This window comes from Microtus ochrogaster, chromosome 1 (assembly GCF_000317375.1).
Source record: "Microtus ochrogaster isolate Prairie Vole_2 chromosome 1, MicOch1.0, whole genome shotgun sequence".
In the NCBI taxonomy this organism is placed as follows: domain Eukaryota; kingdom Metazoa; phylum Chordata; class Mammalia; order Rodentia; family Cricetidae; genus Microtus; species Microtus ochrogaster.
This window is the reverse complement of record NC_022009.1, coordinates 57,792,033-57,806,572: the sequence shown is the minus strand read 5'-3', so window position 1 is coordinate 57,806,572 and position 14,540 is coordinate 57,792,033. Positions and strand designations below refer to the sequence as shown.

Here is a 14,540-nt window from a genome sequence, read left to right as displayed (position 1 = left end):
TTCATGAGGCTTCATTATCTGAATACCCAAATCCATATAGATACCACTCTATTTTTTGAAAAGTTTCAAAAAAATTACTAGTATTCTATACCAAACTGAGCAGTACATTTTTAAAAAACTGTACATGATTAAATAGAATTTATTCCTGGAAAGAAATGGTAGTTAATTTCTTGGAAGTATTAATATTGTTAAAACAGCCATTGCACTCTAAGCAATCCCATTTATACTTATCTATCTAAGGAAACAAATCAGTATGACAGAAAGACCACAGAACATGCAGGCGTTGTGTCATGCTTGTGCTCTCACAAGCCAGAGGCAAAGGGAGAAGGATCACAAGGTCCAAGCTAGTCTAGGCTACACAGGGAAATCTTTGTCTAAAATTACAAAACAAATTAAAAAGTGATCTTCCAACAATATTCCTGGTGCTATAAGCCTGTGATACCTGTACTTGGGAGGCGAGGGCATGAGAATCTCTACCAGTTCAAAAACACTCTGGGTTGCAGAGTGGATTCTAGGCCAGTCTAGGATATTTGGTGAGACCTTGTCTCAAAACAGCTCAAAATATGCTATAATGAATGTAACGGCATAAACGAATGCAGACAGATTGTAAAAATATATACAGCTTTAATGGTTCCCAAGGAGACCAGGAAAGCAGAAGCAAGCTGCGAGCACGCTCACCAGATTTATACGTAAACATTAGCCCAAGGCGAACATGACCCCTAAGGGGCGGGACTTATCCCTACAAATGAAACCCATACTCTATATACTAACTAAAAACATTTTTAAATGCTTAAGAAGAAATCCAACCCAAAACTTTCAGTAAAAGCAACCTGGAAAAATAAAGCATCAGCATGATCCCCCAGGAGCCACAGTGTCTTCTCCTCAGCTCTTCTGAGGCTAAAGACCAAGTCAGTTACTGTCACAGCACATTTTATCAACAGGAGTGCTAAGCCCTTGGGCATTGAGAGTACACAGGCCTGTAGTCAGAGACAATGAACTAGTCACAGAATTGTTCACTAGGGCTCACATTGCTGAGCCCAGAACCTTAACAGGAGAATTTTCACGCCAGCCTCCTCTACCTTGGTCTAAGAGGCATTGAGTCATAGGACCAAACATACAATCAAATCATATTTCCTCTTTAAACAGAGGCTTAGAATTACTCTTCACTAGTTTTCTAACCTGAAAACTTTGAGAAGTGTACAATCACGTGTCATTTGTCATGCCTGTTCCTGATGAATGTGCAAGCCCCTTTAATGCTTAAAGTACAGGAGATATTCCATATTTCATACAAAGCAATAAAGTTCTATCAAGAATAGAAAGTGGAAATTAAAACATTTAGCTTTAGTGTGACATCTCAATCTGAGAAGTCTTGTATTAGTCTTGGGTCACATATTCAGTGAGTGAATTAATGACTCCTAAGGGACAGACACGTGAGTAGACTCGATAATGAGAACAGGTTTCAAAGTTTTCAGGTTTAAACCTTAAAAAGGCTTTGTTCCTAGCAGACATTCGAGATTTATGACTGGAATATTAACATTCTTTAGTAACTAGATTTCAAAAAGAAAAGGGAGATGGCAGATTTCATCATATATGCTAAATACTAGCATCTGATTTCTTACCTTAACGTCTGTAAATTGAGACACAGCAATCTCAGGGATGTTGGGATGGAGAGCAGGCAGTTCACAGTATAAGTTGGGAAAGCAAACTAAGGATCCCAGAAGAACTTGTGCTTCCACTCTTGGTGCCTGTGTATCAGATGTAAACACTCTATAAAATGCTAGCTGTGTTCTTAAACTACCAGTAAATATTTTGTTCTACCATTAAATATTTTGTTCTAGAATTACATTATACAGGGCAGTGAGAGCATTCAATGATTCGAAGGGGAATGTAATAAAAGATTTAAGTTTCCATTTAGAACTTCTAAAGAGAGTATAATTATTCTCAGTAAATACAATGGACAAATAGCAAAATGTTTTTTTAAAAGCAACCAATAAACAGAAACTATCTGCAGCTAATGACCGTTAAATAGGAACACAAGATGGTAACCAGAATACATTTAACATGATTAAAGAAAAAAATAAATATTTTATTTCCTTATTTATTTAGAGTCAGGGTTTTGCTACATAGTCAAGGCTGGCCCTAAACTCACTTTGTAGCACAGGCTGGTCTTGAAATTGCGATTCTCCTATTTCGGCATCCTAAGTGCAGGGCTTATTGGCATGTGCAACCATGCCTGACTAAATTACTTTAAATGTAGCTCATATTTCACTATCTATTGTTCAAATAAGTTAATGACTTGATGTCACTACTTTAGAGTGCATAAGAAGAGATTAAAATGTTAATTTTGTCTTTAAGAAATAGGTACCAGGATAGATGTTTTTTTTATCTTTTTATGTATATGAACAAAACCACTATCCTTAATATTTACTAACATTATAATTCACGTCAACATAAATCATAAGAAGTATTTCATGTTATCTTTCATTTTATTAAGTCATCTCTTAAGTATCAATATTGAACATTTCCTCTTCTGCCCTCTTGCATGTCCACCAAACAGGGACCAAAGCATTAATTTACAGACTAATTGGTTTTTAGGTTTAAGAATACTTAATAAAAATGTGAAACACCAGTATATGAGCAACACAGTATTTCCATTCACATAAATCAAGACTCAGTGTCTAAAAGATTTTCATCTTAGTATGACTTAAGCTTATATGACTTTCAACAGAACAGAACAGCTCATTTTTACAGGACCTGTTAGAGTATATCAAAATCCCCACCCTAAAGAGGCTGGGGCAGAACGATTGAAAGCTGAAAGCCTGCCTGTACGACCAGAAAGACACTGTCTCAAACAAAACAACAAAACAAAAGACAAAACACTTCATGTCCAGATTGAAAGACAATCTAGACTTACAGGTTTGAAAGGGCAGGGTAAATCGACATCTACCACCCTGCTTTAAAACTATCCTATACACCAAGATATTTTATGCTATTTGTGGCTATTGTGAAGGGTGATGTCTTTCTTTCTCGGCCCATTTATCATCTGTGTAAAGGAGGGTTACTGATTTTTTTGAGTTTAGGTATATATACAAAGGATGCTCAAACATGCCACAAGGACATGTGCTCAACTATGTTCATAGCAGCATTGTTTGTCATAGCCAGAACCTGGAAACAACCTAAATGCCCTTGACTGAAGAATGGATAAGGAAAATGTGGTATATTTACACAATGGAGTACTTCACAGCAGAAAAAATTGACATCTTGAAATTTGTAGGCAAATGGATGGAGCTAGAAAACATAATTTTGAGTGAGGTAACCGAGACTCAGAAAGACAATTATCATATGTACTCACTCATAAGTGACTTTTAGACATAAAGTAAAGAAAACCAGCCTACAAATCACAATCCCAGAGAACCTAGACAACAATGAGGACCCTAAGAGAGACATACATGGATCTAATCAACATGGGAAGTAGAAGAAGACAAGATCTCCTGAATAAACTGGGAGCATGGGGACCATGGGAGAGAGTTGAAGGGGAGAGGCAAAGAGGGGAGCAGAGAAAAACGTAGAGCTCAATAAAAATCAATAACAAATATAAAATAAAAACTATCCTGTACAAATAGAACTAATTTTTAAAAACTCGATATTTAGCTAAAGGTATTAGCTGGGTAAGGTAACTGTAATGTCTGAATATGAAGCTACAACAGTAACAAGTGATTATGTAATAGTTAAGAAAGAAAAAATTCAATCACTTGTAATCTGCTTAAGGAAGGAAGGAATCATTAACAATGAGAGATGATATGGATGGGATCTAAAATGAGAATTGAAAGAGCCAAGACCTGAAATTAGTATTTTTAACACCATCCAGAGGAAAACTGCCTCTAACCTTACAGGGCACATGTGAGTGTTCAGCTGCTTTCTTATAATGATTTGGTTTCTACATAGCCTTCCTCAGTAATAGGCAGCATGCGAATTAGCAGAGAAAGGGGCTGTTGCTTGGATTATCCAAAGGATGTTGTTATATAACCAATATCTAGATGTAGAGGAGGAAAGTCACATAAAAAGCATCAGGGTTTATTTCTACAGAACTTTGAGAGAAGTTGCAGAAAATATGCTTAGTAATCTGGAGTAACTGGTTCATTGATAAAGAAAAGTTTTCACAGTAACTTAATAAGAAGTGACAGTTATATGAATATCAATCTCCTTTGAGTTCATCAACTTTTGCCAGTCTAAGAGGCTGATTATCTGGGTACTGTAGTAATACTACAATGGACTTGTAGCTTGTGTTTCACCTTTGGTTTATTTTCCATGTAATCTACTACAAAAGTAATATATTTAATATTCTCAAGACAGTTTAATTATCTCTTTACTTGTTTTAAAGTATTTCTTTAAGTCAGTATAGCACTATAACCTGGTCCATAGCACTTAAAACATACTAAGATACATCCCCCAATGATGTCATTCATCATCTATAATCTCATCACAACCTAGGTTCTGATTCAGTACTTTAGCATTGCTAATAAGCACCCAGACCATAGTGCATGTTGTTGTGCTGAGCATGCTTTCAGTGATAAAAAAGGACAAGTTCCTGTTCCTCTGTAGACCATCCTCTGCATATATAAACACGAAGAAAAAGTTCATAAACCACCAAAGTCTAAGCACAATGTTGAGCGTATACTGGTACTGGATAAGTACTTAATATTTTCAGCAGTATCTACTAAGCACTGCTCTGTGCTAGACCCTGGAGATACCAAGATACAAGACACTGTGAATGTTTTCCAGGAACAGTGGAAATAAAACTGTCTAGAAATGCAGTTTTTTTTTCCTTTTCATTTGCACATTTCCTCTGGGTGATCAATTGTATTCCTGTTCAGGGCTTTAAAAATACTTCTGAAACATCTCTCTTGACCTCCTGACTTATGTAACAATTATTCTCTTGACCTCTCATCAGTATCCAATACACACCTTACATCAGGCCACAAACAGCACTTTTCTCATTCACTATTGGGCTTTTGCAAAACAGAAATAATCTATTAAATGGTTATGCATTCTTTGAAATTGTATGCCAGTATTTTCTCTTCCATATACCCTAATATTTTTTCTAACAGGACATTAGAAAGTGATCTTTCTAAAATACACATTTGATCATGTTTCCTTAAATGATGACTCAATTTTCCTTAGAGAAAATCTAACCCATGCTAGCACTACATCCTCAGCTACTATCTTTCTAGATAGCTCACTTCTGCTACTTACGTAGGAAATAGTCCACCTACCCTTGTTTCTGTGCAATTATCTCACAGCTTCTTAACATGTAAAGGTTACTCCAAGGGCACATTTCTGGGTTATCCCATAAATGTTTGTTCTTTATATTAAAATTTTAATTGTCAAATAAAAATCCTCATTAAAAAACGTGATGATTTAATAAACATGCAGTAATGATTACTCTACATGGTTCCTTATCTTTTTCAGTAACTTGCAACCCTTTCTTCACTTCCGTCCCTCATTCCCTACATGTCCCAATTTTAAATTTTTTTTTCTATCAGATGTAAACCATTTTTTATAGCTCTTGGGGGCAATCCACCAACTAATTTTATTGATTTCTTAACACATCAGAATTTCTTTCTTTTTAATGTGGGAGAAGCAATCAATTCCAAATAAATGCTAAACTTTCCTGGACATAAATTTGTTATATTTTATCAGCAATAACACTTTTTTGTTGCTTTGTGAACTGAGTCTTGATAAATAGAGTTTATTACCTTAAAAGAACTAGAAATAAGGACTTACATTAAGAAAAGCTGAAGAAGCCACTCTCCCGGCTGCTATAATAAAATCCATAATCAGCATTGTGGCACCAGGCAAACCAAGTGAAAAAAACTGAGGTGAGCAGTGCTTGATGATTGTATTGACAATGTCCTTAGAAGAAGGAAAAAAAGGAAAGAAAGATATCACATATGTATTATTGGGTATCAGCTAATCAATTTCATTAAAAATAGATAAAGTGTGAAATAAAAAATATACTGATTGACTACCTGGAAAGACTAACTTTAATTCTTCCAATTAATACGTGTTTCATATATTTTGTTAGGAAAGTAAACTTAAAACATATCTGATTAAATGACATCAACGATAGAACTTTCTTTTCCATATTAGAAAGCAAGGAGGGCTCTTTGCTTCACAGCAAATTTTAGCCCCACATTTCCTAAAATTACAGAGCAGTTTCTCCAGCCACCTAGTTGCTTCTGTGTCAAAATTCACACCCTACATCTACACTGAACCTATGTGATCTGCTATGTGGCAACTGGAGAAAGTGGAATGATGGAGGAAGGTCATTGGTTAATTAAATAAAGAAGCTGCTTGTCCTGATAGGTTAAAACATAGGTGGGAGGAGTAAACAGAACAGAACTCTGGGAGGAAGAGGAAGTGAGCTCAGAGACTCGACAGCTCTCCTCTCGGGGGCAGACGCCTCAGAGAGACATGATGCTCCACTCTTGCGGGCAGAGGTGAGAGCTCTGCTCTCTGAGACACACGCTCCGACCCAGGATGGATGTAGGCTAGAATCTCCCTGGTAAGCCACCTTGTGGGCTACACTAGAAATGGGCTAGTCCAGGAACGAGAGTTAGCCTAGAAGAGGCTAGGTAGAAATGGGCCAAGCAGTAATTAAAAGAATACAGTTTCCATGTAATTATTTCAGGGCATAAGCTAGCCAGGTGGCTGGGGTGCTGGGGACGCAACCCCGTCGCTCCTAACACAACAGTGGAAGCCCTTGAATAATAGATATATAGCTTCAGAAACCTAAAGGTAGGTGTTTTTAAGTGAATATTCTTAATATGGCATTATGATTCTGGATTTGCCAGGAAAGATGCAGTGTATTTGGTTGTATTGTTCAATGTGACTTTTCAGGAAAGGTTTAGCCTATATTGATTATATATTGATGTGGAGTTCCCCTCTATATGCTGTGAATACCATTAGTCAAAGAAACTGCCTTGGCCTGTTGATAGTGCAGAACTTAGGTAGGTGCTGAAACTTTGCTGGTAAGCCTCAACCTTGTGGTGATGCACAGATTAATGTAGATGGCTTAAATTAATATGTAAGAGTTAGGCAATAAGAAGCTAGAGCTAATGGGCCAAGCAGTGATTTAAATAATATGGTTTCTGTGTGATTATTTCGGGGCTGAACTGTTGGGTGGCCAGGATGAACAAGTAGCCCCCTGCAACAACATACTATGTTTTTTTTTTTTTTTTTTGGTTTTTTGAGACAGGGTTTCTCTGTGGTTTTGGAGCCTGTCCTGGAACTAGCTCTTGTAGACCAGGCTGGTCTCGAACTCACAGAGATCCGCCTGCCTCTGCCTCCCGAGTGCTGGGATTAAAGGCGTGCGCCACCACTGCCCGGCTTCATAATATGTTTTATTATGATATTTTCATATAGGTACATAGTAGACTCTGGTTATATTCATTCTGAACCCGTTCTTGTCATTGCCCTACCTCCTCCTACTGATCCCCTTCTCCAACCAGTCTTGCTTCCACTAAATATGACTGACCTTAAAGGAAAACTCTACTTTTATAGTAGTAAGTATGTAATAGTATTTGAGATATGTTTATAAGATTTGGACACTACAATTATTTTTAAATTAATGAAGAAAGTTTTCTCATTTGCTCAGAAAGAAATATAACTGTCAGCTTTGAATATTAGTGTTCTCCAATGGACATTTAAACAAATTACAGTACTCTTCCACACTTTTTACTTTTCCAACTAAGATCAAGATCACTCAAATATGTGTCCTAGAATCTTATCTATGATTATTCAATGATCATAAATGATACAGCTCCCACGTCAATATAATTATCATTATGGCAATGTAATTTAGTAATAAGAAAATATGAGGTAAATTTTAGAGTAGAATAAACCTTATGATTGCTGTATGAAAAGGTGAGCAAATTCATATACCTCAAATGTTGATTAAGAATTAATTATAAAATGCTTAAAAATAGACACATTGGAATATTAAGAAAAACCAACGTAACCAAAGGATGGTTTAATCTCCTCAAAAAGTAAATTGGTTAGTATGTGAAAGCTAAAGTTGTAAGGCTTGGGCAGTCTGTGAGGCCTAGAATTACCGCTAGTGCATAAACTGGCTTTTTGGAGCACATTCCCTATGGAGTGAGCCTTGCTTAGCCTAGATAAGGAGGAAGGGTGGTGTGATGTGACAGACTTTGTTGATTTCCCATGGGGGAGGCCTTATCCTCTTTGAGGAGTGGATGAGAGCTGGGGTGGGGAGAAGGTGGGAGGAACGAGAATAGGGAAAAGATGGGGAATTGGGATTGGTATGTAAAATAAAAAAAGATCATTTTAAAAAATAATACAATAATAAAAAACTGAATACTGACATCAGTGCATTAAGTACTGCAATAGCTTGTTTTCAATCACCTTTCAAGAATAAAAGAGGTCATAAAGTGGAAATGAATTATAAATAAATTGCTACATATGAAAGACATGTTTAACTCTACATCTTCTAGAGCAAGAGTTAGGCATAATTAAAAACCAATATCTTAGTTTCCTTTCCTGTTGTTGTGATAAAATACTTGGAACAAAACAACTCAAGAGAGAAATGGTTTGCTTAACCCAGACCTCTAGGTTCCAGTCCATCACTGCAGAGAAGCCATAGTAACAAGAACTTGAAGCAGCTGGGCACACTACGTGCACAGATAGAAGAGAGCAATGAGTGAATTCATGCCGTCCCCAGCTTCCTTTCTCTATCTTACACAGTCCAGGATACTCTGCACAGGAAATGGTGCCCTTCACATGGGCAGGTCTTTCCATCTCAGTTAATGTAGTCAGGGCAATCTCTCACAGACATGCTCAGAGGCCCATCTCCTATGTGATTCTAATTTTTGTCAAGTTGACAACTAATACTAACTGTCACAGCTAATAAAACAATGTTTTAGTAGGTACACATATTTACCTGATCAATATGAAGCAATCCACAATGCATTATATTGTAGAAATGTGTTAAAAAATCTCTGTTTGGAGATACATCTTGTCTTCTCTTCATTGTATTACAAATAAGTTTATATGCATGTAATTTACCTTGTTTATACTTATCAGTCAACATGGTTGCCTAAAATGAAGAAATCAGTTTTAATACTAAAAACCAAATATTGTTTATAAATATTTAAACAATCAAATATAATAAGCAATATCTGTTTTCATATATTTCTTTGTTGGTCCAATTCTATTACCCAGCGAGAAGTCAGGACTAGGAACTAGTTTGTGCTTTATTTTTATCTAAATACAATGAAGACAGCCTCCTCTAGAGCTGTGGATACAGCACTTGTCTAGCACATGCAAGGCTGTGGGTTAGATCCCCACAGGGGAAAATGAATAAAAATAAGTACATTTTAAAAAATTTTTGGCATACTTTTCTACACTTACTTTTGCTTGATTACATAAATAAACAAGCAAATAAAAATGTAATTCTGTTATGCATAACTCCTTTCTATGCAAAATTTCTTAAAGATACTGGCTACAAACTAAGTGTTCTTGAAGAACAAATAACTGTTTAAAATTTCTATCAGTTGCTCAAAATTAACTTAGTAAAGAATAATGTTTTATACGTCAAGCTTACCTTAAAAAGCCAAGGTGTAAGAATTCTTAATGGAGGAATCAAAACAGGTGGAGAAGGTGAAGTCAGGTTATCTGCTGAAATGCCAAGATTATCTCTGATCTATAATTTTCAAATAAACAGTAACAAACATGTATTAAAACTATTTCTTCTTTTAGTTGTTTTACCTTAAACAGAAGTCAAATCCAGTCTCTACCATAACAATCTATTTCATTACGGCTAATTATGGCCAAGTGACTTCATGTTGAGCATTTGTTTAATTCAAAGCAAGATCAAGGTTGTAATTATGTTCTCAAACGCCTCTTCTTTTTTTGTTGGGGAGAGGTGGAGGGATGCTTGTTGTTTCTTCAGACAGAATAGACAGGGCTTGTACGGAGCCTGCTATGTAGCCTAGCATGGCTTCTACCCTGTCTCAGTCTTCCAAGTGCCAGAATTACAGGTGTGCATCACCACAACCAGCCTTCTTCTATTTATTAATACTTTATTTTTCTTTCCATTTCCTCTTATAGACTTTGTTTTTTTTTTCTCACCTTGGCTAGATTCTGCCAAAGTTCACAGAGGTAATCAAAAACTTGAGCATGTATTTCAGGATCCATAATAGCATTGACATCTCCCAAAATGCCCAGCATTCTTCGCCACATAACAGTAGCAACATCAGCATGCCACCCAGTGAGAGTACCTCCTGCCATTACGCTACAGCATTCAGATGGAAATTCACTGATTTCTAAAGAAAAAAAAAACACAATAGTGTTAGTACCCGAAAGAGACAACTTAAGTGAATAATTTCAAATATCTACAAATGTGAACAGAATGTAAATATAAGTAACTTTTTCTGATGCCAAAATCTTTCCAATACATAATTCCCTATGTAATAGGGTTTTTATTGGGATTTACTGAAGAAAAATATGCAACTACCACTTATTGTACAGCTATCAAAAGGAGAAATTATTATCCGTATATATACGTGATATATGTGTGAGAGAGCACGCATGTGTAGAGGTGGTTCTCCTCTTACACTGTGGGTCTGGGGACTGAAGGCAGGTGCTGGGGCTGGTGCTACAGTGCTCTTACTCACTGGGCCATCTTGCCAGCCTGTGATAGAGATAGTATTATAAAATATCAATTTTATAAGCACACACTCTCACTTCTATATAATAACTAGACTATATAATCAAGAAGAAAATTTTAGGCTAAAAGTAATTCCTGTAGGAAGTCTTCATAAGCCAATTTCTTTGAAGCTAGAGTATGCAAACAGTAACACTGAAAGAAGTATCACAACATAAAAAAGATACTTGAACTAAAATTTGAACATAATAATAGTGTAATTAAGCCTTTTTGTTGTTGTTTTCTGAGACAAAGTTTTTCTGTGTAGCCCTGTCTGTTCTGGAACTAGTTCTATAGACCATGTTCAAGTTGGGCTTAAACTAAGAGATCTGCCTGCCTCTGCCTCATGCCACACTGTCCAGCATAACTATATTTTTTATCTTTAATACTAAAAAGGTGAAAAGTAATAACTACAGGCAATCTTGATCTTTGTCTCATTTCTGCCACTAACCACGTTAAACAAATTATTTTAACTACTTAAGGCTATACTTCTTCACTTATAAAATAGATAGTTTTGCTAGTTTTTTTTACAGCTTAAAAAATCCATTATTACATGCATACAATTGTATAGGAAATTATAAGAAAGTATAAATGGTGCCTAAAGCCTGTAATCCAAGCTCTTAGCAAAACTGAGGCAGAAGGATCTTTGCCAATTCAAGGTCAGCCTGGACTTTTGTTTCAAGAGTTCAAGGCTAGCTTAGGCTACACAATGAGATGCTGCAGTAAACAGCTAAACAAAAATAAACAAAAATGTTAATGTCCTTGCAGCTAATGCACTTAAGAAACTAAACGTTTTATGGACAAAATAAATTTTAACCGTTTTTTTTTTTTGGCGGGGGTGGGGTTGTTTCTGTGTAGCCTTGGCTGTCATGGAACTCACTCTGTAGACTATGCTGGCCTCAAACTTAAGAGATCTACCTGCCTCTGCCTCCTGAATGTTGGGACTAAAGGTATGTGTCACCATCTCCCAACTTAAATAGGATCTTTCATATTTGATAATATCCCAAATATATTGATAATTTATAGTTGGTCCATTTTTGCAAGAAATTTATCTTATATTTGTAATGCTTAAATTTTCTCTTTGTATGTAAATTATACAATAACTAATAATATTTAAAAGGTATTATATAGTTAATCTTCAGATTAAAAATTGGCATTCAGTATAAAGCCAGTAAGTATATCAAAAGAAAGAGACTGAGTTCTAACACATAGAGTTGTAATGTCTTCCTGTCCTACAGATTCTTTTGTTTTTTTTGATTTTTCGAGACAGGGTTTCTCCGTAACTTTTGGTTCCTGTCCTGGAACTAGCTCTTGTAGACCAGGCTGGCCTTGAACTCACAGAGATCCACCTGAGTGCTGGGATTAAAGGCGTGCGCCACCACCGCCGGCTTCTACAGATTCTTTATACGTGTGTGTGTGTGTGTTTGTGTGTGTGTGTGTGTGTGTGTGTGTGTGAATATTGAGATGAACCAATTCATTTGTCTCTGACTTAACTTTCACAAAGTAAACTACAAAATATTAAATAACTAAGAGGGCAAGGAATAATAAACAGTATTTAGTTACAATCTGGATCAAGCTGTATGGGGCAGCTACAAATGCCATTGACGAGATAACTGAGGAAAGTACTACAGTTAAGAGACCAGCAATTGATATTAGATATTGTGAGTGAAGCTAATACACTGTGGCTATAAGGGAAGTATGCCTATATTATTGGGACAGATCTACTTAAGTTTACAGGTATAAAATATTAAAAATTTTAATTTTATATGGAAAAACAGGTATAAACCAGCAAAATAGTAACAGCCTGGTAAAATTTATTTGAATGATTTATGGATTTTTTTAACTAGTCGTGTTAACTCTCTTGTAATTTAAAATTTTTCTTCCAAATGGTAGGAAAACAATATACAAACAAATGTTAAAGGTCACCATAATCCACAAAGCAGAAACATATAACTGCATGCTAAGGAATGAGCCCTTTACTCTACAGGGGATGCATGGACCTCTTTTGGAAGAAGAAACAGATCTTGCAGGTGGGAACTGGAAAGGGAAGGATCAGGTATATGCGGGGAGTAGAGGGAGACAGTGCAGGGAGAGACAACTGAAACTGGGGGGCATTGGAGGCAGTGTAGATATCTGGTGCAGTGGAAACTTCCTGGAATTTATGAGGGTAGAGCTAGTGAGGACTCCTAGTAATGGAGGATATGGTGTCTGAACTGGCCATCTTGTAGCCAGGCAAGGCTTCCTGTGGTGGGACTGGGTTGTATTTGGTTGAGCTGTTGGCCAAAGGGATCTTGTGGAGATCCCTGAATAACCAACCTAGGCTGATGCTAGAATAGAAGATCATTCTCCGAAAACTTACAGCAAGACACCATTGCAGAGGGCAACATCCACACAGCTCAGTGAAAAGTCGAGAGATTGAGTTGGCCCTGCATCTTGGAGCCTTTACCTCTACATTCTAATCTCTTTAGTGCAGGAAAGTACTGTGCAGGCTAGAAAAAGAGATACCAACCCAGCCACAAAACCCTCCACCTACAATCTGCCTAGCCTGCCAGATGTGCTCGGGCAGTGGTGATACAAAACTTGTGGGAGTACTCAGCTAACATCTGGTTTAACTTGAGGCCTATGCCATGAGAGGGAGTCAGTGTCTTATATTGCTTGGATTGCCGTGAACAGGAGACTGGATAGCCCAGAGACCAAACAACTGGCACACAAACAAACAAATAATAAAATCATTGAAATAATTCCTAATAATATTCTGCTGTACTCATAGATTGGTGCTGTACTCATAGATTGTAACCATCTATGAGTACAGATATGAGATATATGTACTCATAGATGGTTGTCCAGCCATCATTAGAGAGGCTTCCTCCAGCAGTAGATGACAGCGGGTACAGAGAGACCCACAGCCAGACATTTTGTAAAGAGAGAATCTAAACTGGAGGTTTACATCAGATCCCTTCCCTCAGATTTCTGGAAACCCCAGGAAAACAGGGAAAGGAAGGATTGTAGGAGTCAGAGGGGATGGAGTATACCAGGAGAACATGGCCCAGCAAATCAACTAGACGGTGTTCACATAGGCTCCTGGTGACTGAAGCAGTTAGCACAGGGCCAGCATGCAATATGCACAAAGCTCTCTGTGCATACACTATGGCTGTCGGCCTGGTGTTTTTGTGAGACTCCTAAGAGTGGGAGCAGGTGTATCTCTGACTCTTTTGTCTGATCTCGGGACTCTTTTCCTCCAATTGGATTGCCTTCTCCAGCCTCTATATGAGTGCTTTTGCCTTGTCTTATTATATCTTGTTTTGTCCTGTTTGGCTGTCTCTTTTCTGAAGAGGAAACATAGGGGAAGTGGATCTGGGAAAGGGGAAGTGGGAGGGTTCTAGGCGGAGAGGAGAGAGGGAAAACTGTGGTCAGTATGTATTGTATAAGAGAAGAATCTATTTTCAATAAAAACAGAATACCAACAATAAATAGAAAAACAAATTAATGTAATTTCAGGAACATATATATAATGGAATGAGCCCTTTAAAGTAGTCCAGAAATTAAGCACCTTTCATTTCTTCCTTTAATAAGAATAAATGTGATATATGAATAATAAAAAATGGGCTTTTACTATGACTTATAAATAAATATTTGGTCAACTATGTCATTAACTAATTTTCAAAATATGTGGCCAAGTATTTATCTGGTGCTTTTTATACTATGCAGGATTTCAGTTCCCTTTATTTTATTTTTTTAAAAAATATTTATTTATTTATTTATTTATTTATTATATATGCAATGTTCTATCTGTGTGTATCGCAGGCCAGAAGAGGGC

General features: G+C 36.7%; 1 protein-coding gene across 8 annotated transcripts in view; it reads right to left on the bottom strand.

Annotated features, from left to right (window-relative positions):
* Positions 1 to 14,540, bottom strand: part of Ralgapa1 (Ral GTPase activating protein catalytic alpha subunit 1) — a 233,890-nt gene that overhangs the window by 109,108 nt on the left and 110,242 nt on the right. For all 8 annotated transcript variants that reach the window (XM_013347173.2, XM_013347178.2, XM_013347177.2 and 5 more), the window contains 5 exons: positions 10,150 to 10,343; positions 9,623 to 9,721; positions 8,960 to 9,115; positions 5,785 to 5,913; positions 1,620 to 1,745 (listed from right to left, as the gene is read on the bottom strand). In XM_013347173.2, coding sequence (XP_013202627.1) covers positions 1,620 to 1,745; positions 5,785 to 5,913; positions 8,960 to 9,115; positions 9,623 to 9,721; positions 10,150 to 10,343 — 704 coding nt within the window. The remainder of the gene's footprint in view (positions 1 to 1,619; positions 1,746 to 5,784; positions 5,914 to 8,959; positions 9,116 to 9,622; positions 9,722 to 10,149; positions 10,344 to 14,540) is intronic.